This window comes from Macaca nemestrina, chromosome 18 (genome assembly GCF_043159975.1).
Source record: "Macaca nemestrina isolate mMacNem1 chromosome 18, mMacNem.hap1, whole genome shotgun sequence".
NCBI classification, from domain to species: domain Eukaryota; kingdom Metazoa; phylum Chordata; class Mammalia; order Primates; family Cercopithecidae; genus Macaca; species Macaca nemestrina.
Window position 1 is genome coordinate 48,617,021 of NC_092142.1, and position 23,787 is coordinate 48,640,807.

At 49.8% G+C, this 23,787-nt stretch overlaps 1 protein-coding gene across 6 annotated transcripts in view; it reads right to left on the reverse strand.

Moving 5' to 3' along the window:
- LOC105492245 (zinc finger protein 423) overlaps window positions 1-23,787 on the reverse strand; it is a 367,460-nt gene that overhangs the window by 231,900 nt on the left and 111,773 nt on the right. For all 6 annotated transcript variants that reach the window (XM_024796174.2, XM_024796175.2, XM_071084504.1 and 3 more), the window contains one exon: window positions 10,259-10,459. In XM_024796174.2, the coding sequence (XP_024651942.2) occupies window positions 10,259-10,459 (201 nt within the window). The remainder of the gene's footprint in view (window positions 1-10,258; window positions 10,460-23,787) is intronic.

Genomic DNA, 23,787 nt, shown 5'->3' on the forward strand with positions numbered 1-23,787 from the left:
CTGTCAAAAGCAAAAGTATTGGTTACCAATTGATAACTGATACCTGACAATCTGGTATTTCACTGCACTCTTTTACTACTTCCTATTTGTCTACACGTAATTCCTACCTCCTAAAGAAGATGTCTGTGGCTCCTGATCACCATTCAGGGGAGCCCCTCCCCAACTCTCAGGCCCAGTGGTCTGCATGGAGCTGCCCTGATTCCTCGCACCCAACCCTGAGGCTTGCTAACAAGTATGTTGTCTCCCTGGCCACATCATGGGCAGGGGTGACTCTTGGTCCTGGCCATTCTACAGAGTCAACCTCAGGACTTCTACCCTGGCAATGGTAAGCGGCTGCTCGTTCCATCACCACTGCTGAGTGAAGAGGGTGGAGCCTGGAGGTGCTGGGGCACCTCTGCTGATGTATACATGGTGATGGGGTTCATAGTGACAGACTTGGGGCAGTGTCTCTGGCGGCCCTGGAGGACCAGACTTGAAGCCAGCCTTACACCCACATTTCTCAGCTCCTGGAGCCAATGAATCCTCTATTTTCTGCTTGTCAATTTGAGTCAAGTCTCTATGCAGACAGCACATTAACTGAGGACCTACTATGTGCTGGCAGCCAAAAGGATCACAGCAACTTCACCTTCCAGCTAGATTATACATTTCCCTCGACGGGAATGAATGAACACCCACGCACACGCATGCACGGCCCTGAACACACAGCAGGTATGGTATCACTGCTTGCTGACAGGTGCCCTCTGGAAACTCCCAAGATGAAATGGACAACAGCAGGCTGGACCCAGACCACACCGGGAACACATGTACAACCAGCCTAAAGGCCAGTTTGGTGTACATCCTGGGCCCAGGAGGACGTTGGAAGCTTTGGCTGCTGCCAGGAAGGTAACAGAAACCAGGGACAGCCCACCTTGGTACCCCAGAACCATCTCCAAAATTGACCCCCAGGCTCATCCCAGGGGCTGTGTGCAACACCCATGATGCCAGGTGCCACACTGGATCCCACTCTGGTGCACCCTTGGAAACCAAAGAATCCAGGAAGCTTAATTATTCAGAAAATCATGAAGGTAGTCAAGCAGGCTGGGTAGGAAAGAAGCAAAAACCTCCTCCACTTTGGAGAGTCCCCAAAATCTCCAGAAAGACACACAGACTGTAGATGCATAGACACGGTGTATGCCTTTTTTCCCATGGAAAACAAAAGAAATGCAGACTCTTCCCACCTTAACCCCTGCCTTCTACATTGTTAGATTTGTCACCCAATTTTGGAGAGATTTACAGGCCCAACAGTGTGATAACAGCATTCGCTCTATGTAATCAAGTCAAGGGAGGGATGCTCTGCAACCTGCGGACTTCACAGGTGGTGAATAAAAATGTCAGCAACTAAGAAACAAGTCCCCACCACCACCACATTACCACCAGGAAGGAACCCAGGACACAGCTGTCCGAGCCAAGACTCAGAACAACTGTCTATGCAGCCTGCTGGTTCCCCAGCTTACTCCGGATGGTTCCCCATCAGAAGCCATCAGAGGGCAGGGGGCAGGCAATTTAGGGAAGGTTTTCACAAATGCCACCAGCCAAGCAGACCCAGACTGGTCGGTGGTCCACCCTGCCCATCCACTTCGCTCCCAAGTGGAAGTCTGCTAGCAGGTCAGCATCTTCCTGAGAGCTACAGAGAATAACCTCTCTGTTCATCAAAGCCCCTCTTAAGGACACTAGAGGAGGGGGCTGTTTAAAGACCACCATGGCACTTAATCACACAAGTCAAAGCATAATTTTGTGAGTGAACACCTTCTCCACTGAGCTACCTTTTATAATGGCCTCTGCATCCCTAGAGCCCAGAGGGTCCCTGCTAATAGTACACACTAAAGAAACACTTATTGAATGAATGAACCATCTCTTCCATCTCTAAACTTCCCCTTCTGATTACACATTCATTGAGGACCTAACTATGTCCAGAACTTCTGTTTTTTCTATCTCATTTCCCAAAGCACTGTATCCGTGGCATTTCTACTTTCTTTATTGCACATACCCCTTTGTCTTGCAGGAGGGCTGTAGCCACCTTAGCCACAAGATCAAACATTTCTTGAGCACCTACTATGTGTTCTAGTCACAGACCAAAGCAATCCTGCAGAGAGGGAAGAGAATAAGACCCCAAACCTGGACATCATGGAACACAACCTGACCAGTGAGATGGTGTTGGCAAACTTTCTGATCTGTGCCATTCCGGTATTTTTAAAATGGTATTTCCTTATGGTTTAAATTTGCAGTTCCCTTACCATAAACAGGGTTCCAAATATTTTTTAAATATTTAAGATCCCACTAGTATTTCTTTCTCTGGTTCCATTTCTGTCCATTTCTGTAGTTTGCACATGGGAGATATTCAAAATGTCTAACCACCAGTGTGGCACCAAAGGATCAGAGATGGCGCAGACCTTGGGGAAGGCCAGGCACCTCAAGCAGGCTTGGCTGTGCCTCAACCCAGCCTTTGCCATGTTTTTTGTGTTGATTTATTGGCTATTTTCTTAGCATTTGTAGGAGCTCCTTACACATTAAGGAAAATATTTTTGCCTGTGATATGTGTCCCTGGCTTGATTTATTGTGGTTTTCACAATGTAGACATTTTTTATTTTTATGTAGTTGAATGTTTTGACTTTGGTTTTATGGCTTCTGACACTGGGGTTATATTTAGAAAGGCCTTCCTCACTCTGATACTATTGAATTAAAATACTTAAAAGCTCTCTGTTTTCTTTTAGTATTTTAAAGTTTTCTTTTTAAGCTTAGATTCCTGATCCACTTGGGATTGAGTTTGGTGTCAGGAGGGAAGGATCCAATTTCCTTTTTGCAGGATTGCCACCTCTTCATCCTAATACCAGTTGCTGAGAGAGCCATCTGTCCTCCACTGTCATGCAGGGACACCCTTCTCATACACTAGATTTCCAGTTGTATTTGGGTCCATTTCTGTTTCACACCACTTCAAATCCTTTCCGCTCCAGAGCAATCTGAGCTGGTTCCTGTCCCCACTCCCTGTTCCTTTCCATCAGAAGATTCCTTCTGATGCCTGCATACCCACTTTTTCTTTTTTTTTCTTTTCTTTTCTTTTTTTTTTTTTTTTTTTTTGAGATGGAGTCTCACTCCATCACCCAGGCTGGAGGGTAGAGACGCAATCTCGGCTCACTGCAAGCTCCGCCTCCTGGGTTCACGCCATTCTCCTGCCTCAGCCTCCCGAGTAGCTGGCACTACAGGTGCCCGCCACCACGCCTGGCTAATTTTTGTATTTTTAGTAGAGACGGGGTTTCACTGTGTTAGCCAGGATGGTCTCAATCTCCTGACCTTGTGATCTGCCCACCTCAGCCTCCCAAAGTGCTGGGATTACAGGCATGAGCCACCACACTCGGCCTCACTTTTTCTTATGAAGTATAAATTCAGCACATCCATTTCTAAACAAATCTTACCATTGCTTTCATTGGCTAACATTAAGCCAATAGGTTCGTTTCGAGGAAATTGACATATTTATGTACTGAATTCTTTCCACAAGAATAAGAATAAGGTATCCTCTGTGTTCCCCGTCTTCCCCCCATCCCCCGCCATAATTGATTTTGTTTTTCTGTCCTCTCCATGCCGTTTGAATGTTTCTTACTGGGTTTGCTCCCTGGTCTTTATACATTTTGTGGCTGACATAACAGGACCACTTCTTGCTCTGTGTTTCCTAACTGGAAGCTGTCTGCATGCAGGAAAACTCTGAAGGTGCGGGGGGGATATCAGTTGTGCTCAAGCCCCCAGCGTCTTGTGCCATGTGAAGTCAGCTGACACCAAGGCCCCGAGCGCACTCTCTGTGGACAGAAGGAGCTCACACCCAGCACCTGTGTATCAGGTAGCACAGTGTCTGGACTGGCCCCAGCCCCACGCTGCACAACCAAAACAGAGCCAGTTCGAGGGGCGCCGCAAGCCAATAAGGCAGGGAGCCCCTCATGCTGTTGGAGCAAGAAAGGGGCCTGAGTCAGCACACAAAGGCAAGCGCTGGCCAGCCGGCCGACAGCAGCACGGCTGGCAAAGGTGCCAGCTCCACACAGCCCCAGCCCTGTAATTGGGGCCCACAGGTCGCTCTGGCCACAGCTGAACCAACCAGGGTGTAATTAACTTTCCACCCGGCTTGTTACACAGCAGCATTTCACCTTCGCCAGAAAAGGAGGGCCTACCTTTCACAGGGGCTAGGGAAACACTCTTTGGTCCCAGTCCTCAAGAAGGGACAGCAGAGAGGGGAGCCGCAAAATTAACCCACCGGGAACACCCTTTTTGCTGTTGCGATTTGAGCAAAGTCCCCCCTCTTGTTTTTTTGGAAGTTGAGCATTCAAAAAAGCCATCTGGAGTTTAGTTTGAAATTGCTCACAGTCCCCAATCTGTATTCTCAAGCATAGGCAAGCTGTTCCGACCTCAGAGCTTGCCTTTACTGACAAGATCTGCAACCTTGAGCAAGATCCTCCAGCTCTCTGAGCCTCAGTCACCCAATTGCAAAATGAGGACGAATGGTGGAAAATAGTGCCTAGCTTTGGGAGGCCCAGGCAGGAGGAGTGCCTGAGGCCAGGAGGTCATGATCAACCTAGGCAATATAGCAAGGCCTCATCCATACAAAAAAAAAAAAAAATTAAACATGAGCCAGGCGCGGTGGGGCACACCTGTAGTCCTAGCTCAGGAGGCTGAGGTGGGAGGATCGCTTCAGCACAGAAAGTTGAAGCTGCAGTGAGCTACAAATGGCACCACTGCACTCCAGCCTGGACAACAGAACAAGACCCTGTCTCTTAAAAAACTAATTAGTTAAAAAAATAAAGACAGTGTCACCTTGGACACCAAAGGTGATTGTTATGAAGACTAGGCAAGATGATTCATTCATTCAACAAACATGTTAAATTCTATTCAGCGCTGGGCTAGAACACAACAGGGAACAGAACAGGTATGGCTGTTGTCCTCATGCAGCTTAATAGTAGGGAGGGAGATGGGTAAGAAATATGTGAAAGACAATTAGAGAAAGGGATGCACACTCTGGACTGTGTGGGCGTTGGGGCTGCAGAGGGCCAGCAGGGAGGGCTGCAGGGCATGTGTTCCAGGCAGAGTCCCATGGCGCCTCGCCGGTAGTAGGCACTGAAAATACAAAGAATGTCAGGACTACAGCCCTCGCTGCAGTGTAGAGGAGGCAACACCTGCTCACACATTTGCCCCCAGCACCAGAATGCCAGCCCCTGGAGGGCAGCACGCACCCCATCTGCTTCAGAGCCACCTCTCTAGGGCCCACCAGGAGCCTGGCCCAAGTCAGAGATCAGGGAACGGAGCTGAAGCGAAGACACCAACGCTAAGCTCCAAACTGGTCCTGAAGGCGAGCGATTTCTATTCCAAGGCAAGTGCCTGGAGCCTGCAGTCTTACCATCTACAATGAAAAGCCGTATCAGGCCAGCAGCCCCTTTAGCAAAGAGGCCGAGGGCCCCGAAAGCTGTCAAGTGCTCCAGCCCCGGGGACCTGGGGCACAGGACTGGCACAGCACAGACCCCTGCTGACAGCCCACTGCGGGCACTCTGAGGAATGGCACTAGGAAAGTCAGGTCTCAAGCATGACAGCGCAGACAGAGCACCCACACGCCCTCCAGCAGCCAGCCTCTTAATTCAGGCCAAAGCAGGGGTCAACCTAAATTGCAGTGTCTTTAAAAGGAGTATTTGCACCAGGAAGCGATAAATCCAGACTACAGGCTCACAGGTGACTGGCTTCAGTGAGCACATAAAAAACCACCATCAGCCCATGGGCAAACCAAGCCTCCCGCACCTGCTTCTACGGTACCCCAGGTAGTTCCTAGAGAAATTTTCTAAAGCAGTCCAAGTCCTCCTGGCTCCTAGAAGATGATGATAAATATCCCCTGCTAGAGCTTAGAGGACTCAAATTTGCTTGGCCAACAATTTTGTTTTTCTGTCCTCTCCATGCCGTTTGAATGTTTCTTACTGGGTTTGCTCACAAATTATGACGTTATTTGTTCCAACGTGATTTAAATCAGTGAGACCTGAATTGACAGGGAAGGCCCATCCTTGGCAATTCATATAGCCACAAATCCTTTGCCATTTCCTGACTTGGTGCCTACAAACAATGTCTCCATTAGAAACAGAGAAGCCCATCACACTTACCCAGTGAGTCCCTATGTACACTGTGGCAAAAAGCCTCATCTACGGACATCTTTGTCAAAATTTAATATTTTCATAGGGTATGGACGCAGTACCTGCAACCCCAGCTTCCTGCTCTTGAGCACTGCTATTTAAAAGACAGAGTTCCCCACCCCGCACCGCAAAAAAAAAAAGAAAGAAAGAAAGAAAGAAAACTGGCAAAGACCAGGTCACCACATGGGAACCTGTTCATAACATGTTATGTGACAAACACAGGACATGAAAACGTATGTGCTCACAACCCCAAGCATTCGAACGTGTGGCATCCTGTGGCCAGGGGCTGGAGAGGAACAAAGAAAAATCAAACAGACATCAGGGCGAGAGAATGAATGGAGAGGACTGGATTTTTGCTCTTTTCAGTTTGTGTCATAAAAATGCAATGTTTGATGCCTTATGGGTTTAAGGTTGGTTTCTCCTCAGACACAAATGAGAGCAAGAGGGAGAGAGAGGAACAGAACTTGATGGAGTTGTCCGAGATCTTAAAGTCCACGCTTCAACAGCTCATGGGCCCGGCATGCCACTCCTGCTGAGGAACAACAGAGAGGTGCCTTCTCGAGCTCCCAGCTGGAAATGAAGGCTCCTTAGTGCAGGGGCCGGGCTCCAGGTTGGGGACGTGGGGGTCTTCCATTGTGGCCATTCTGGCATGAAGCTCCCCTCCCACCCCTGAGGGGTGAGCATCCCCCCACCTCAGAAAACCCCCAAACCTCACCACAGCTGCTCTCCCAGATTCTGAGGGAGCAAAACGCTGCCCCTAATCTCTCCCTCAACACCACCCCAACTGCCACAGAAAGACACAGACAGAGTCAAGCCCTCACTGCAGAAGCAGTTTTCAGGAAGAACCACATTCACAGTCACCACCCACAAACGCACCCCCGACACCCCAACACAGCGCTCTCCCCAGAAGGCCAATGGCTCACAAGGGCTGACCCCGCCAGGATACACCCATCTGGGGAGGCGCGTGCTGCCTCCACGTTCCAGCAGCGACAGTCCCTGTGATGGGGAGGGTTGTTCACACCCCAGGTCACGATTCCTGAGGAGCAGACCCTCTGCTCCAGGCCAAGTGGGCAGACCCTCTGGTTCCCACAGAAACATCTGCAGGGCACCGTGACCTGCCCAGCCTGCTGAGCCCAGCGTGGCCCTCCTGGACACAGTCTCTGCTGGGCTTCTGTAGAGTGACCAGTGGTGAGCATCCAGCAGACCCATCAGCCTGGCCAGGGGGAGCCTGTGACTGCACGTTTATATCAGTTCCAAACCTTTAAATCAGAGGCCAATTTTCAAACAACATCTTATGCTAAAGCCCCAGGTATAAAACAGACTTTTAAGGTGAATCGCTCTGACTGGACTGGACATCAGCGCCCCCTCAGTCTGACAGGCCCCAGTACTCACCTCCTATTCCCCAAACATACCATACCGTAGCCCCCTGAAATACCTCTGGGAACACAGTTCGAAAACCATTTCACAATGGAAGGGTGTGGAGGCATTCCAGGTAGGGAACTGTTTTGAATAATACATACACAATTCTCGGTGGTTTATCCCATCACTGGGTAATCCTAAGAACCCAAGACCTGGGGGAAAATAACTCCTCACACGGCTAGGAAACTATCCCAGGCTGGGTCACACCTTTACGGGGTAGTAATGAATTTCTCAGGGATGCACTTAGGCAAGGTTGTTTCCCTCACTCTTTCAAGGAATTTCTGACTCCCTTCCAATGCTCCAGGGTCTGGGGGTATTCCTAGCTCCTGCGTCCCCACGGAGGTCATTAGCAGGGTCCTGTTAGGAAGCGGGCAGGAGTGTCGGTGGATACCACCAGCATCAATAAGGACAGCTGGGGACGCTGCAAACAGGGCTGTGATGGATTTCAGCCAGAGTCAGAGGCTGATGAGAGAAGGGTTTGCCACTGGGAGGAGGATCCTTCCTGGGCACCAAAGCACAATTAGCTACCAGTTCTTATTTCTGGCTCAGACCCCCACATATAGCCCAGTTTCACAGGTTCCTTTCTCCACCTAGAAATGCCACCACTCTTTTTCTTTTTTCTTTTTTTTTTTTTTTGAGATGGAGTCTTGCTCTGTCACCCAGGCCAGAGTGCAGTGGCGTGATCTCTGCTCACCGCAACCTCTGCCTCCCAGGTTCAAGCAATTCTTTTGCCTCAGCCTCCCAAGTAGCTGGGACTACAAGCATGTGCCACCACACCTGGATAATTTTTGTATTTTTAGTAGACACAGGGTTTCACCATATTGGCCAGGCTGGTCTCGAACTCCTGACCTTGTGATCTGCCTGCCTCAGCCTCCCAAAATGCTGGGATTACAGGCATAAGCCGTTGTGCCCAGCCCAAAATGCCACCATTCTTAAAAGTGAGACTGAAAGACAGGAGAATCTCCTTGATTTGAAGGGCTGGAGGAAGGAGCAGCCTCTAAGAGCTGCAGGGATTCAAGAAAGTGCAGCTTAGCAGAGGGCCTGGGGCCCCACTCTAACAACTACACAGAATGGCCTGTTCTCTTGAATTTAGAAAATAAAGAGAATAACTTTTCATTAGATCAATTAGTTGATTGTAAAGTAAGTGGCAATATTTCATTCTCTTACAGTCAAGTTTCCATGTTAATTCTTGGCTAAATCAGGAAATATACCAATATCTATAATATTATTCCTCAAGTAGGATGAAGGTCAATAGTCCAGGATCCAGAGGAGGTCCTAGCTTGGCCACCAAACAGCTATGTGACCTTGGTCAAGCAATCACCTTTTCTTCCCTTTGCCCTAGTATTTCCCTTGGGGAAGTGAGTAGACTTAAAAAGCTAACCTCATAGGTCCCTTCCAATTCTGATTTAGAATGGAAAATTAACCATCATCTCTGCCTCTGGTTGAAATATCACAAATTCCAAATAACTGGGGTTTGGACTACTGGGCCACAAAATGTCCAAAACTGTAAGATTCCTCTTAGGTCTATTATTATTATTATTATTATTATTATTATTACTACTACTACTACTACTACTATTTTTTAAACATCTGTTCCTCCAGAGGTTGAGAATGGGGACTTGGTCTAGCCAGTGCTGTGCAGGCACAGGTGACACTAGAGGGCAAATCATAGCAGTTCCCCAAACATTTAGTTTCAAAATTCCAAGATGACATGAGGAGTAGAAAAAGCAAGAACTTTGGGTGCCAATCTAATCCCTACCAGTAAATGTTCCCCTCAACAGGTAATGGGTTCCCTTTAGAATGCAGTCCTGAGATTTCAGGCCTTCTTCCACAAACCAGTATCCAAGAGTTTCATCAAGAACCCTGATGGAAGAAGGTATCTCAGAAAGACTGTGTAAGGAGCATAGATGCTATGGACTCCCTCTGCAGATCTCAGAGCCCAGAAATGTGTCATCCCTGTAGCATGGCTGCCACATTCCAGGGAATGCACATACCTTCTGGCTCCCCAGCCCAGTCACCCCAAACACACATATACACACACAGCTCCTGAAGTCTTCAGTAGCTCCTAGAAAACTGGTCTTGCACACTCTCTCCAAGGCACCGAGTAAATGGAGAACAGAGCTCCAGTCAAATCTAGCAGAAGCAGCTCCCAGCTATCCTCCTCCTCCTACTCAGAGAAGCATAAGGTCAAGCACAGAGTTGGAACCAGGTCCCTTTTTCCTTGGCCTTTGAAATTCTCCTTGTCCCGTCACAAGCTCTGCCTCAGAGCTTACTCCTTTACGCAGCTTTCCACACTTAAACTGCTTAACTTTGCACTAACAACATCTTAATTACTGCGTTTCCAAAAGGCCTTCCAGAAATTCAGGGTGCAGATCCACCCACTCGTGGCCTGAGTACCAGAGCACAGCTTGCGGGGAGAGGGGGCCGGGACAGAGCACCACCATCTAATTCCAGCCTGCCGGAAAGCTGTTGCTTTTATTTTTAATTGTATTTAAAAGGCGGATACAGGGTACCCAAGACACCACAATAAAATGACATTAACTGTAAAATTACATTATTAATTCTTTAATCTCACTTGAGGCTTCAAGCTGTTGCTATGTCCAATTACCCGTGTAACCACCTGTCAGAGTCCCGGGGCTGTTTTGCATTACCTCCAGGACAGCGGTGGGCCCGGTGGTCCGTCAGGTCTGCCAGAGACTCGAAGTCCTGCTGACAGTGATCGCAGGTGTAAATTGATTCATCCTCCATGTCTTCATCATCCTCATTTCTCTCCTCTTGACTTGTCACGCTGTTCCTGTCTTCCAGCGCACGGCTGGTTTTCCGATCGCACTCCGGCTCTCCTTCTAGGCCTCCTGCCAACAGGAAGAATACAGTCCATGTCAGCTGATGGGGTCTTGGGAAAGGGTTTTAAAAGAATCGGCCGGCATTTATTAAGATACATTTAATTACTCTACCTCCCGGGGTCCATTATCCTTGACACCTCTCAGTATATTAATAGATGGGGTTTTTTGTAGCATGTGGTGCCATAATTCTCAACTAGATTCTTTAATTCTTGGTGCAAATCTTCTAGGGGGACTTCCTGTCATCTCCCCTCTGTGCACGGATGCTAGGGGTCGTGACCCATCAGAGAGGTGAAAAACCTTAGTATTTCGTCTCCTAAAAACCAGATTCAGTTACACACCTTTTTAGAGCCTCCATCAGCTGTTCCTAACACACCTAAACTTTTCGTTTTCCCCACAGCCTTGCAATTTAGAGCTGGGAGATCTCTTAGCCAAGTTCACCTTCCACACAACAGGCCTCCCAGGGCAGTGACGCTGGCTCAGTTCTTTGCAAAGATGTCCAACGCTGAAATAAAGGAAGTACACATGTTTGAAGACCCACGGATGGTCGAATCTCAAGCTTAAAATGCATCCAGGCTGGGCATGGAAGCTCACACCTATAATCCTAGTGCTCTGAGAGACCAAGGTGGGAAGATTCCTTAAGGCCTGGAGTTTGAGACCAGCCTGGGCAATATAGCAAGACTCTACCTCTACAAAAAAAAAAAAAACAACTTAATTAGCCTGGCATGGTGGTGTGTGCCTATAGTTCCAGCTACTCAAGAGGATTGCTAGAGAGCAGGAGTTCCAGGTTACAGGGAACTATGATCATGCCACTGTACTCCAGCCTGCGCCTGCACCCTATCTCAAAAAAATATAAAATAAAATAAACAGTCTGTCTAACCCCTCACCTGTGACCTGGTACAGGCCTAGACACTGAGAATCACTCTTGGAATAATCAGACTGATTTCTTTAAAACAAAACAGCTACTATGCTTAGCACTGTGCAGAGAGTGGCTAATCTATTGGGAAAAGTGAATTAGTGATCATAATGATGCCTTGCAATTGTGTTGTGTTCGGTGCTTCTTCGAAGTCACCATTATATATGCATAGCTCCATTTCACAGCCTTGCATATCCTAAACTCAAAGAAGGCTCAAAGGATCATGTGATCCAACCCCCTGCAGAGAGGGACAGCGTTGTTATTTCTGTCTCACAGGTAAGGTACCTGGCATCCAGCCAGAAGCAGCAACAGCCCAAGCACCCTACAGAGGCTCAGTTCAACTTCATGACTCCTGGTCTAGTTCATTTCCCTGCACAACTGTGGGAAATGCAGCACAGCCCCAATCTTACAGATTAATAAGACACACCAGGAACTTGTAAATCAAAGTGCAAAAGCACGTGGTAAATATAACACACAGAATATATCAGTAATCCTAACAAATGTCAATGGATAAAATTTGTCTGTTAAAATGCAGAGACCTTCAGATTGGAAAATAAAAGTGTGTGTTGTCTCTTCCCACAGCCTGTCCTGGAAAACAGATCTACCCATCTGGAAAGTAGCTGCACTAATTTAAATCAAAGAAAGAGATCCTATTACGCATAAAGGTGTTTTTGAATGCATATATGCATATGCAAAAGTGCGTACATGTGCACTTGTATGTACATGTGTGTACATGCAACATCACAGTTACAGGAAAAGGCTCAGTACACAACTTGTAAACCCCTGAGTGCTGGGCGCCAAAGCAAGAAACAGAGACAAAGCAAAGAATGCACTCAATTCAAGGTGGAAACCACAGTCCTATGAATATTTCAATTTGGAAACAGATAATGTTATAAGGGCTCTATTTCTCCCGCCTGCACAGAACATGCCCTTCCAAGTACCCGACATCAACAACCTGGGAACACAAATCAGCTCATCAGAGAGCCAGCTGCTTCCTTCCAAGGCGGGGAACGTTGCACGACACGCAGCCTGAACTGCACGGAGGCAGTAAAAATCAATGTTTCCATTTGTGGCCCATCAAAACATCTCTCTTCTTACCAATTAAGGGATGTACAGTTTTTAGGTTCTTTTATTATCAGAACGCGCCAACTCCTGGCAATACAGAAATCCCATTAAAAGCCAGGCAGCATATTTATCTCAGGGAATCTGATCTGCTGCTGCGGTGAGGGCAAGAAATAGAAAGCAAAGAAATGAGAAATATCATTTGGAGCCTTCGATATTATAAGTCATCACACAACCATGGTTACACAGTCAAGTGCCCGTCTCTGAAATTCCTCGTTTACAGTCTTTCCTTAATAAAAAAAATGTTCTGTAGAAGGGGAAAATAAAAGACCCATAATTCTGGCTTTATCTACTACACCGACTCTCCAGATAATAAGTTACAATCAGCACCACACTTGCGCTACTTTACTTAACACACAATTTAATAGACATATTTAAATTATCCCCTCGTTATTTTTTTTGCCGTATTTACTTGGCAGCACTTTCTATAATAGCTCTTCTAATCCACAACTGGAACCACAAACATTACAATGCATTTGATCTCTTTAAATCTGGTACATCCTGTTGACTCGGGAGTAGATAAATCAGAATGTCAACTCTCAGGTTTTTATAAGGCAAAAACCCATAAAGTCATCCAAGAGTATAAATCTGTTTTAAGCAACTGTCACCTCCCCTACGGCCGGCTACTAATGGGAAGGGAGGGTGGCTGTGCAGAAAGGGATGGGGACAGAGGTGAGCTCAGGCCACACAAAAGCGCGGACCTCATCCTCTGGGCTCCCAAGGGGTCAAGAGGTCAGCCAGCCTGGCCCTCCGGAAGGTGACACACGAGAGGGAAGACTCAGAGGCCTGGAGAAGTTTTGGGGAGTGGGACTTCCCTGAAGACCCAAGGGCCCCTCTGCTGATTCAGCAGAATCAGGCGCTGGAGAACAGGAAGCTCTCCACCCCAGGCAGGGTTTGCCTCTCGGCACTTTCATGCCGAGGAGTTTCTGAACTTCACCGTAAGACAAAATAATAAATGGTGTTATTTTTCCATTTGCAGATGAGAAAACTGAGCCTCTGCAAGGCCACCCAAAGCCATGCCAGGATTGAATCTACACATTCACGTGTTCATTAAGCAGCACACCTTTCCTGAAGTCCCAGGGCCTGTCGGAGCCCTAAGCTCTCCAAGGCCCGGGAGGTGGGAGTTCTGAGAACAGGGAGCTCCAAGGACATCAGTCCTACCTGGAGACTCTCTGGGGTTCCTCTTTTCCAGGCCCACCTGATCGGTTGCTCAGTAAGTCCTGGGAATGGAATGGTTGGACCTTCCCTACTCCTTCAACCCAGCCCTGCCTGTGCTGCTCTGTCCAGCGCCAGAGGCCCCCCAACTGGTCCCTGTCCTGAGGCTGGACATCACCTGTGCAAACTCAGAGAAGGCAGGGCCCAGAGGCCCAGCATCTGGACCTGCCTTGTGAGTCCCATCACAAAAAAGCGCTGGCTCATTTCCAAGATCTGGGCTAGAACTGTAGCCCACTGGTTCCTCCAATCACCCCAGAGCCCAGTGAAGCAACTTCAGCAGGCCAAGGAGAAGACCAATGGCTCAATGCTTTTCTGCAGAGGCCTCTGGGGCTGGGGAGGGATTCCCGAAAACAGCCGGCTGGCTCCTTTCCCTCTGGCTCCTCCCCTGTCCTCCTGGGGGCTGACTGCAGCAGCATGAAGACAGCCCACTCAGGGAAGGCCCAAGCCAAACGGATTTCAAATCAGGGACCTCTCCCTCAGGGCCACGTGCATGGGACAGAAACCGAACTGGTGCTGTGAACACTGACCTGTCCATCCAGCTGACAAGATTCCCTACCTCCCAGAGCTCATGCTTTCCACAATGGACAACTATTTTCTGACATGCACACCTGCATCCTTTTGCCCAGGCATCCCCCAAGAACAGTGAGCATTGATTAAGCACTTAATGCTTAATCAAGTGCAAGCACCTTACGAGTTGATGCCATCATATCCCCATTTCACAGGTGAGGAAAGCAGAGCTCTGGGAAGTGACAGAGCCTAAGTGAGGCCACAGAGAAGTGGTGGGGCCGAGTTTCAAGCCCACTGCATGTGACTCTCTTAATCACTCTACAACATGGTTTCCTCACAGCAAGTCACAATGAACACCTGAGCCAGGCACTGGGGGTTTGTAAAACCCCTCAAAGTCCCATATAGGGTCCTGGTCACAGTCCCTAAGGTTCAGCAATGGCTCTGCTGACCTCTCTCACTTATCGCCCATTTCCACAGCCTTGAAGGTCATATTTCAACCCCATAAACTGCCAAGTCTCTTGGTCCAGGGCTTCCCACTCCTGATCTCTGGCAGGAAGATTTCCGTTAAATCTTCACACAGCTCCCAAAAATCTCCACCAGCCTGGGCACCTATGAAACTCGGGGACCCACTACTCTTTCCCCAGGGCTCTCTTCCCTTTGCAGTCAGAGCTCTCAGCATCATGTGCACTTATGCGTTTGTGGGCTAATTTGTCTACTCTCTCTTCCTGTGGCAGGCTGCATTTTCCACAGACTTCCACAGCAATATCTCCCACCCCACCTGCCCTTCTGCAGGGAGACCTTGACTCCCCCATCATAAGAAGGGACCAAATTCTCCTCCACAATCCCCCTCAGGGCTGGCCAGCCTCAGCAGCTCATTGACCAACAGGATGCAACGGAAGTGCTGTTCTAGACTTCTGAGGCTAGGTCAGAAGGAGGCTTGCAGCTTCCCCCTGCGTCTCCTGGGACACTCCCCCTTGGAGCCCAGCAGCCATACTATACAAAGCCCGAACCACATAGAGAGAGAGCACACGGGGGCTCCAGTCAACAGCTCCCAGCTTCCTGCACCAACTTCAGCCATGGTAGCACCCCATCTTGGACATCCCACTATAAGGAGCCTTTGGATGACAGCAGCTCCAAACCCCATGTGACTGTAACCATACGAGAAACACCCAGTGAGACTGCCAGCTGAACCCAGTTAGCTCACAGTACTGTGAGAAGCAGTAATAAATTATTGCTTCAGGCCATTATGTTTTGGGATGGTTTGTTACATAGCAATGGATAGCTGACCTTCTCCCCCGGCACCAGACTATAAGCTCCATGAGGGCAGGAGCTTTGTCTAATTTAGCTCAGTGCCACCTCTCCCAACCTTGGCATACAGATGGACATATAGTAGGGGCTCAATAAATGTTGAATGAATGGATGAGTGAATGAATTGATTGGTTTCTAATTTAGCTCAGTGCCACCTCCCCCAACCTTGGCATACAGATGGACATACAGTAGGGGCTCAATAAATGTTGAATGAATGGATGAGTGAATGAATTGATTGGTTTCAAAAAAGCAGGCCTCTGAATCCCCACACAGGTGGAGCCAGAAGGAGGGGAAGGGGTCACAGTGCAGTTTATTGTCTGATGATAAGTATTAGATTGAACCATATAAAGGTGCCATCTTTTTAGGTCAAAAAAGTTGAATATTGGCAATCTCTAATGGCTCAGCTTCACATATGATGAGGTTGCCCTGTCCTGCCTGCTTCTTCCTGCAGCCAGGAGGAAGAGGGTACACCCACACCAGGAAACCCCACTACACCACACCCAGCCAAACCCAGCTTCCCTGAACCCAAGATATGGACTTGGGAGATTTTCTTGAGCAAAGAGAGGCAATAACAAAACCTTTCACCTCAATCACGTTTCACTGGAAAGCAGTGAATTTTCAGGCCGGTTACAACGGCTTACACCTGTAATCCTAGCACTTTAGGAGGCTGAGACAGGAGAATCTATTGAGTTTGAGACCAGCCCAGGCAACACAGTGAGACCCCATCTTGACAAAAATTTTAAAAATTAGCCAGGCATGGTGGTGCACACCTGTGGTCCTAGCTACTTGAGAGGATGAAGCAGGAGGATTGATTCAGCCCAGGAGTTGGAGGCTGCAGTGAGCCGTGTTCGCATCACTGCACTCCAGCCTGGATAACAGAGCAAAAGTCTCAAAAAATAAAGTAAAAGTAGTGAATTTTCCCACCCCACTGAGCTACTGCCCTTAAGAAAGGGCTTGCATTCAAGATGATGACGTTGAGAGGAGACAGCAGACCCTGCAGAAATGCTGCGCAGCAAGACAGCTGGCCCCGTGCCCTCTGGAGGGAAGGAGTAGCAGAGGCCTCGCCAGGGACAGAGGGAGGTGGCACAGCCTCCCCTACACGGCGAGGGGATTCTGAGCACTGTGTGAGCATCTCCTGATACCATTTTACATTCACACTGCTCCATTTCAATGGGCACAGAAACTATGTGGTAGGTACAATGGATATCCCCACTCTGCAAGTAGGTGCAATGGATTCGCCCGCTTTGTCAATGAGGAAAAAAACAAGGCTCAGGAGCCCATGCAGAGCATGTGCCAGGATGGGCAGAGCAGGATTTGTACCCAGGTCTTCTGACTCTAGATCCTCTTTTTTTTTTTTTTCCCCCGAGAGACAGTTTCACTCTGTCACCCAGGCTGGAGTGCAATGGCACAATCTCGGCTCACTGCACCTTCCGCCTCCCAGGTTCAAGCGATGCTCCTGCCTCAGCCTCCAGAGTAGCTGGGATTACAGGCATGCGCCACCACGCCTGGCTAATTTTTATATTTTTAGTAGAGATGGGGTTTTGCCATGTTGGCCAGGCTGGTCTCAAACTTCTGACCTCAAGTGATCCACCCACCTTGGCCTCCCAAAGTGCTGGGATTACAGGTGTGAGCCACCGCGCATGGCTGATCCTGACTCTTAACCATTATATGGAAAGGCAGAAAGGGAATGCCTGCAAAATCACAGGGCAGGGGACAGCCGGCTGGGTCCACTGCCAGGAAAAGGGGAACAGGGAGAGGCCCCAGGGGACCAGACTGCCCACAGGCTGCCAGGTCTGAGAATAAGACATTTCCTACCTTCTCAGCAGGGCTTCGCGAGCTCATGAACCAGGGCCGCCAGGGCCCCACCCTCACAAGGGCCAGCTAGGAGAGGATCAGTCAATGAGTGTGCCTTCCCTCTAAGCCCCTGGCCAGCACGCGAATCAGAAAGAAACTCACCTAGAAGGACGCCTCTTCCTCGCCCTGGTGTTCCGGGGTCAGCCAGCCAGCAGGGAGCCCTGGGCACACTGAGAACCTCCCGGCGACCATCAGAGGTCCCACCTCTGGGGCCGTGTGGCTGAGTATCCAAAAGATGGAGGCAGGGGGCCAGGAGCTGCCTCCATGCACCCAAGACAGAGAGAACCAGGGCAGAGCTTGAGAGGCGTAAGACAGACCTGGGTCAACAATCACACACACTCGCCCATTCTTTCCTTCATTCATTCCACAAATATGTATGAAGTGCCTCCTGTGTGCCAGGCGTAACACATGCACACTTGCTACAACATACAGGGTGCTCCCCAACCCTATTTATCCTGGCGGCCTCAAAGCCCACACAAAGGCTGGCAGAGAAAGATACTTAATAAATATGGGGTGGGCGAATGAGTGATTAGATGAATAAATGAATGCCCAAGAGAATATGCTAATTAGTAAGGGCCAGCATCCAGGGCTGGGGCTGGTCGGAGACCCAGGTTCCAGTCTTAGTTCCAGTATCCCTCAGCCCCCAACCATGAGTGACCTTGGCCAAGGCAAGTCCCCTACCTGAGCCTCTGATTCCTCATAGGCCCAAAAGGAGCCTGAATCTCATGAATGCCATCCTCTCCAACCTCACAGCGGGGAGGCGGGGCTCACCTGAATGCATGGCCACTATGAGACAGGCACTCAGCTCAGCTCCACATCAGGGGTTATAGGAGCTTTGTGGGATTTCGAGGGGATAGGGGATGCCAGGGCAGGGATGGGTGGAAGGAGGAAGGGAGCAGGGGAGAGGGGAGAGCAGTGGAGCGGAGAGAGTGAGAGAGCCAGGAACACTACCAGGTGAGAGTGAGAGGGCAGCAGGGTCAGCAGGGCCAGCAGGGCCAGCAAGCCCTGGGAAGGCCTCCCCACCTCTCACTTCTTCTCCCAATCAGATTTGGATGGGAGACCATACCATCCACCCCTGCAGAAAGCAGAACCACCAGGTGCCACATTCTAGGCACATCCAGGGGTTACCAGAGAACCCAACTGTACAGGAGCCATCGGGACACTGGAGTAGAGGAGTGCAGTGGGGCTGATGGAACCAAGTTGTCGAAATAAAGACAGTCATTAAGTAATGACACACACCAGCAGCAGATGGCTGGATGCATGTTCCAGGGACTGTCAGGGATGACAGAGAAAAAACAGAAAAGAATCACAGGCTCTGAAGCCAGCCTGTCTGGGTTCAAATCCACACTCCACCATTTAGCAGCTGGGGGACCATGAACAAGTCACTTGCCCTCTCTGGGACTCATTTAATTAAGTCACATAATTTTAATAAGGTGATACATACAAAGCCGGATGCTTGGCTCACAGTACAGCTTGAGACAATGGTAGCTGGTGAGCACTGTCTTGTTGCTGCGTTATGATTCAAATCAACATGTGCAGCATCGTGGTGCAGACAAGAGCTGGAGGCATCAAACCCGGAGGGGTCTGGCAGGAGGCCTCACATGCTCCTGAGGATGCAGGAGGACGAGGAATGTCGGGGCACAGGCCCTCTTGCAAGGCACGAAAATGTCCATGCATACCAAAAGAAAAAAAATCCACTCCACCAAGAGAGGAAAGTCCTGGGCCCAAGTGTGAATCCTCGCCTTCCCAGACTGTGCAACCCTGAGTAAGGTGCGAGCCACCTCCTCCGTGAAGGAGTGTGATCAGCTTACAATCCACAAACCTGCCCAATCCACAAGCCTGTTCCTGTTCCAGCTTACAATCCACAAGCCTGTTCCTGTGCCTGCCCACTGTTCCTGTAGCCGCCCTCTGTAGGTGGCTGAGGGAAAAACAGTTCAGGAAGATACCTACCATTTCCAAAGTCTTTACCCTGGAGCAATATGTTTGTTGTTGTTGTTGCTGTTGTTGTTGTTTTTTGGAGACAGGATCTTGGTCTGTCACCCTGGGTGGAGTGCCGCTATGCAATCTCGGCTCACTGCAGCCTCGAACTCCTGGGCTTAAGCAATCCTCCCACCTCAGCCTCCCGAGCAGCCAGGACCCAGGTGTACCATCAGACCCAGGTAATTTTATTTTCCCCCAAGATGGAGTCTTGCTGTGTCACCCAGGCTGCAGTGCAGTGGCACAATCTCGGCTCACTGCAACCTCTGTCTCCCGGGTTCAAGGGATTCTCTCGCCCCAGCCTCCCGAGTAGCTGGGATTACAGGCGCCTGTCAATGCGCCCGGCTAATTTTTAAAATTTTTGTAGAGACGGGGTTTTGCTATGTTGCCTAGGCTGGTCTCAAACTCCCAGCCTCAAGTAATCCTACCTCAGCCTCCCAAAGTGCTGGGATTACAGAAGCTGGCCACTGTACCCCATGACATTTCTTTTTCATAAAAAAATATATCCTCTACCCTAATAGCCTGCATGTTTCCTAAAAACATGTTCCCAAAGGCAAGATGCCTTTTCTGAACCTGGGCGCCAGGTCAAAGCCCTGGCTTAGCCTCTGCTCAGTGCTCGTTTAGGCCCTGCTTGCAGAGGAGAACCCTCTCCTCCATGAACACTCTCTCAAGCAGGCCCCCGCAGGGGCGTGGCCAGGGCTGGGCAAGGAGCCCACCAACCCCAGTCCCGCACTCAGTGTGTGCATCCACTGCTGGCCCCAAATTCTGCAAGGCAGCCGTTATTTATCTTCAGGTTTAAAATATTTGCAGTGCAGGCAGCGGGGTAACATTTAACACTCAGCCTAAGGGGTCCCCTTGGCAGCAGAGCTCTAGGCAAATATTTTAACACATAATTTGCTGTCCAAGTTCGGCTTCTTAAATAAGGAAGCAACTTCCCGACGGCTGTCTGGGTAGCCCCGGTGTCCCTTTCAGTGCCCATGGCTCTGTAGGTGGAATTTCAAGCCAAGGTCCATCAGAGACACTGAACCTGACCTCGGCTGCATCACACAAACCTCACTGGGCTGCTCCATCCTGGCCATGAGGCACTGGATACAGGACAATCCTCTACAGAGGTCCATGGAAATGACTAGAAACTTACAAAGAAAGTATCTTCAGTTGTCAGGAAATCTAGAACCTAAAGGATGAGCAGTGTGATGGCAATCGCCTCCTTCAGGCCAGACCTGCCAATTCATTTGTATCCTTCGCCCAGGGACCCCCAGCCCCCGTCAGAGAGACGTTACCACAAGACCTATTTTACAGAGGGCAAAACTGAGACTCCGATGGCTGAGACAGCCCCCTCAGTCACTCGGATAACGAATGGAGAGAAGCTCTCAACCCCAGTTCCCCCACCACCACCACACAAATTACAGAAATGAGTGTACAAGCGAACGGGGTGTGGAGGGAGCATACAGAAGCCCAGGGAAGGGGCTCAACTCCTCTAGATGGTCAGCAGTGCAAACACACCTGCTTTTTTTTTTTTTTTTTTAAGAAGAAAATCCATGGCTCACGCTTGTAATCCCAGCACTTTGGAGGGCCAAGGCGGGCGGATCATTTGAGGTCATGAGTTAGAGACCAGCATGGCCAACATGGTGAAACCCTCTCTACTAAAAATACAAAAAAAAAAAAAAAAAATTAGCCAGGCATGGTGGCACATGCCTACAATCCCAGCTACTCAGGGGGCTAAGGCAGGAGAATCACTTGAACCAGGGAGGCAGAGATTGCAGTGAGCCAAGATTGTGCCACTGCACTCCAGCCTGGGCAACAGAGTAAGACTCTGTCTCAAAACAAAAAAAAAAAGAAGGAGAAGGAGGAGGAGGAGGAGAAGGAGGAGAAGGAGTCAAGGAGAAGAAGGAGAAGGAGGAGGAGAAGGAGGAGGAAATCCACCGTTCTCCATAAAATTTCCGGATGATTTCTAAATGTTGACTTCAAGTTTTAAGGAACACAGTATGCGCTAAACAATACGCCTTGGAGGGCTGGTCCAGCCTGGGGGCTTCCCAGTGAGGGTCTCTGCCATGGGGTGCGTCCAGCAAGAGCCCCTCAGAGCTCCCAGAGCACAGGGTCATCTGTTCATTCCTCACCAGAAAGAGCTGTCAGCTGAGCAGTGATGAAAGTGTCTCTTTAGAGATTTAGGAACTGAGTTCAAGTCCATTTTTGTGCAAGACCTTGGTTGCTTGTACTTCTGAGCCTCAGTTTCCTCACCTAGAAAATGAGGATGGTCCTCACGCTGTGGATGCTCCCTATGGGGCCACCTTCCAGGTGACCTCACTCCAGGTCTCTGCCCTCCAGGCCCTGGTCAGCAGTGAGCTCCCTAAACACTGGAACCATATCAGACACAAATCCTCCACATCTTCAATCAGTCAACAAACATTTACTAAGCACCTACTATGTCCAGCCTCTGTTCTAGATGCAAACACATGAAAGAACCATGCACAGCTCCATGACCAGGAGAGGCTGACATTTGGTTACAAGCACCTTGATTTTTATGGGTGTTCCATAAATACAGGAATGAATTACTCTATCCTCCTTGCAGGGCAACACAATCTAGGAAAGCAAAGAGAGATGGCAGCTTCCCCGACCTCACAGACACTTGCACTCAGCTTTCAACTACAGTGGGTCAGGAATGAGTGGAAAGAAAAGAAGGCAGATGAGAGGGAGGCAAGAGGGGAAGAGGGAAGCAGGGGGGAGAAAAATAAACCACAAACACCCCCTGCAAGAAAAAGCAAATCTATTTTTCCAGCAAGTAGTTAACAGTGTCACTCCTCCAAGCCTTACAATCTTAATAAAGCTGATCTCGCCGCGTGCAGTAATGAAGAACGGTCAGACAAAGCCACCCTGGAACCATGAAAATTGTGCACTGTTACCTCCTCGTGACCTCCTCAGGCAGTGACCATTCTGCCCTCGCCTTGCTGTCATGTTTTGTCTCTGGGAAAGGGGAGATGGGGGAGCAGGGCCGGCGGTGGGCAGGGGAGGGAGGATGGTCAGGCAGCATGGGGAGCTCGATAAATCCAGCTAATCTGTGGCCAGTGTCAGTGCCTGACACTCCTAATTGCTCTCAGTCCTGGAGCAGAACTCAAGGCTAGGATCCTGGAGCGCAAATCACCCTCCTTGTGGCTGCAGAAGGATCCCGGTTAGGGGAAGAAAAGCGGGGAGAGGAGGGATCTGTACCCCTAAAAACGGAACCAGTGGCCAGGCTAATGGAGTCTGGTTCAGAGCCAAGGATAAACAGAGGCGGTGTGAATGGAGAGCCCAGAGCCCAGGGGTCACGCATGATTCCTGTGCATTCCGTGCAAGGTGTGCCCTCTCTGGGCCTCAGCTGCCCCATCCGTAAATTAAGGCATGGACCATAGAGAAGCAATTTTAAAAACCATGCACCTTAGCAGCTCAACACTGTGCCAGGGGCAGGCCTGAGGGCAGAACTCTAAGACAACACCTCCACACCCAGGGAGCCCCGCTGCCGCCTTCCTTCCACGCCACAGTCCCGCAGCAGCGCTCTGCAGAAAGAGTCTCACTGTCAAAGTAGAAAGTGTACAAAAGTTCACCCAGCCAACTCCTCCTCACCGTCCAGGTCTCAGCTCAGTGAATCTGCACCCCCACAGGGTCAGGCCTCCCCGTGAGCTCTGGGAGCTCACTGGGCACCTCTCCTTCCCCACTTATCATAGCAGTCCTCATGATTTTATTTGCTGGATGTACGAAGGTCTCCTGGACATGCAAGCTCCAGGCAGGCAAGTCCGCATCAGTTTTGTTCACTCTGCTTCCCCCTTCCCCACCCCTCAGCACCCAGCATAGAGCCTGGTACACAGCAGGTGATTAATAAGGATGTGTTGAAGAAGCCGTCTGGAAGTGCCCTTCCCGCTCAGACATTTAAAGATCCAGCCACAGGTCTGTATTTCCAGGGAGGGATGGGACAACAGGAATGAAGCTAGAAGCAGGCCCCTGGCCCTGCCTGCTGCCCCGGGACACGGGCGGGGGCTCAAGGGACTCCCCAGACCCGGCTCTAGGGCCTCTATTGTAACCCAAAAGCCAGCAGCTCCCTTCCCACCAATGATCCTCCTACCAACGAGCCTCCAGGTGGGCCTGGAGGGCCAGGGGAGCCCCCTCTCCCTACAACCACAGTGCAGAGGCTCCGCAAAAAGCCTTTAAAAATTAACCAGTTGCCAGGCATGGAGACAGCCTGGCGCACAGCCACATTCCAGGGAATATGGAAGTGGCACCCGGAGAAAAGGGAACTGGCCTCGTGGAGTGGCTTTCCCGTGCCGTCCCACCCCAGGAGAAGCACACTCAGATTCTAAGGAGCCACTTCCAGCAAAATCCCATCTAGGCACCCACTCCCTGTAAGAGGGCGGCAGCCTCCGCCCACCTCCAAGGACCCACGCAAGCAGCGGGCTCCTCCAGGAGACCCCAG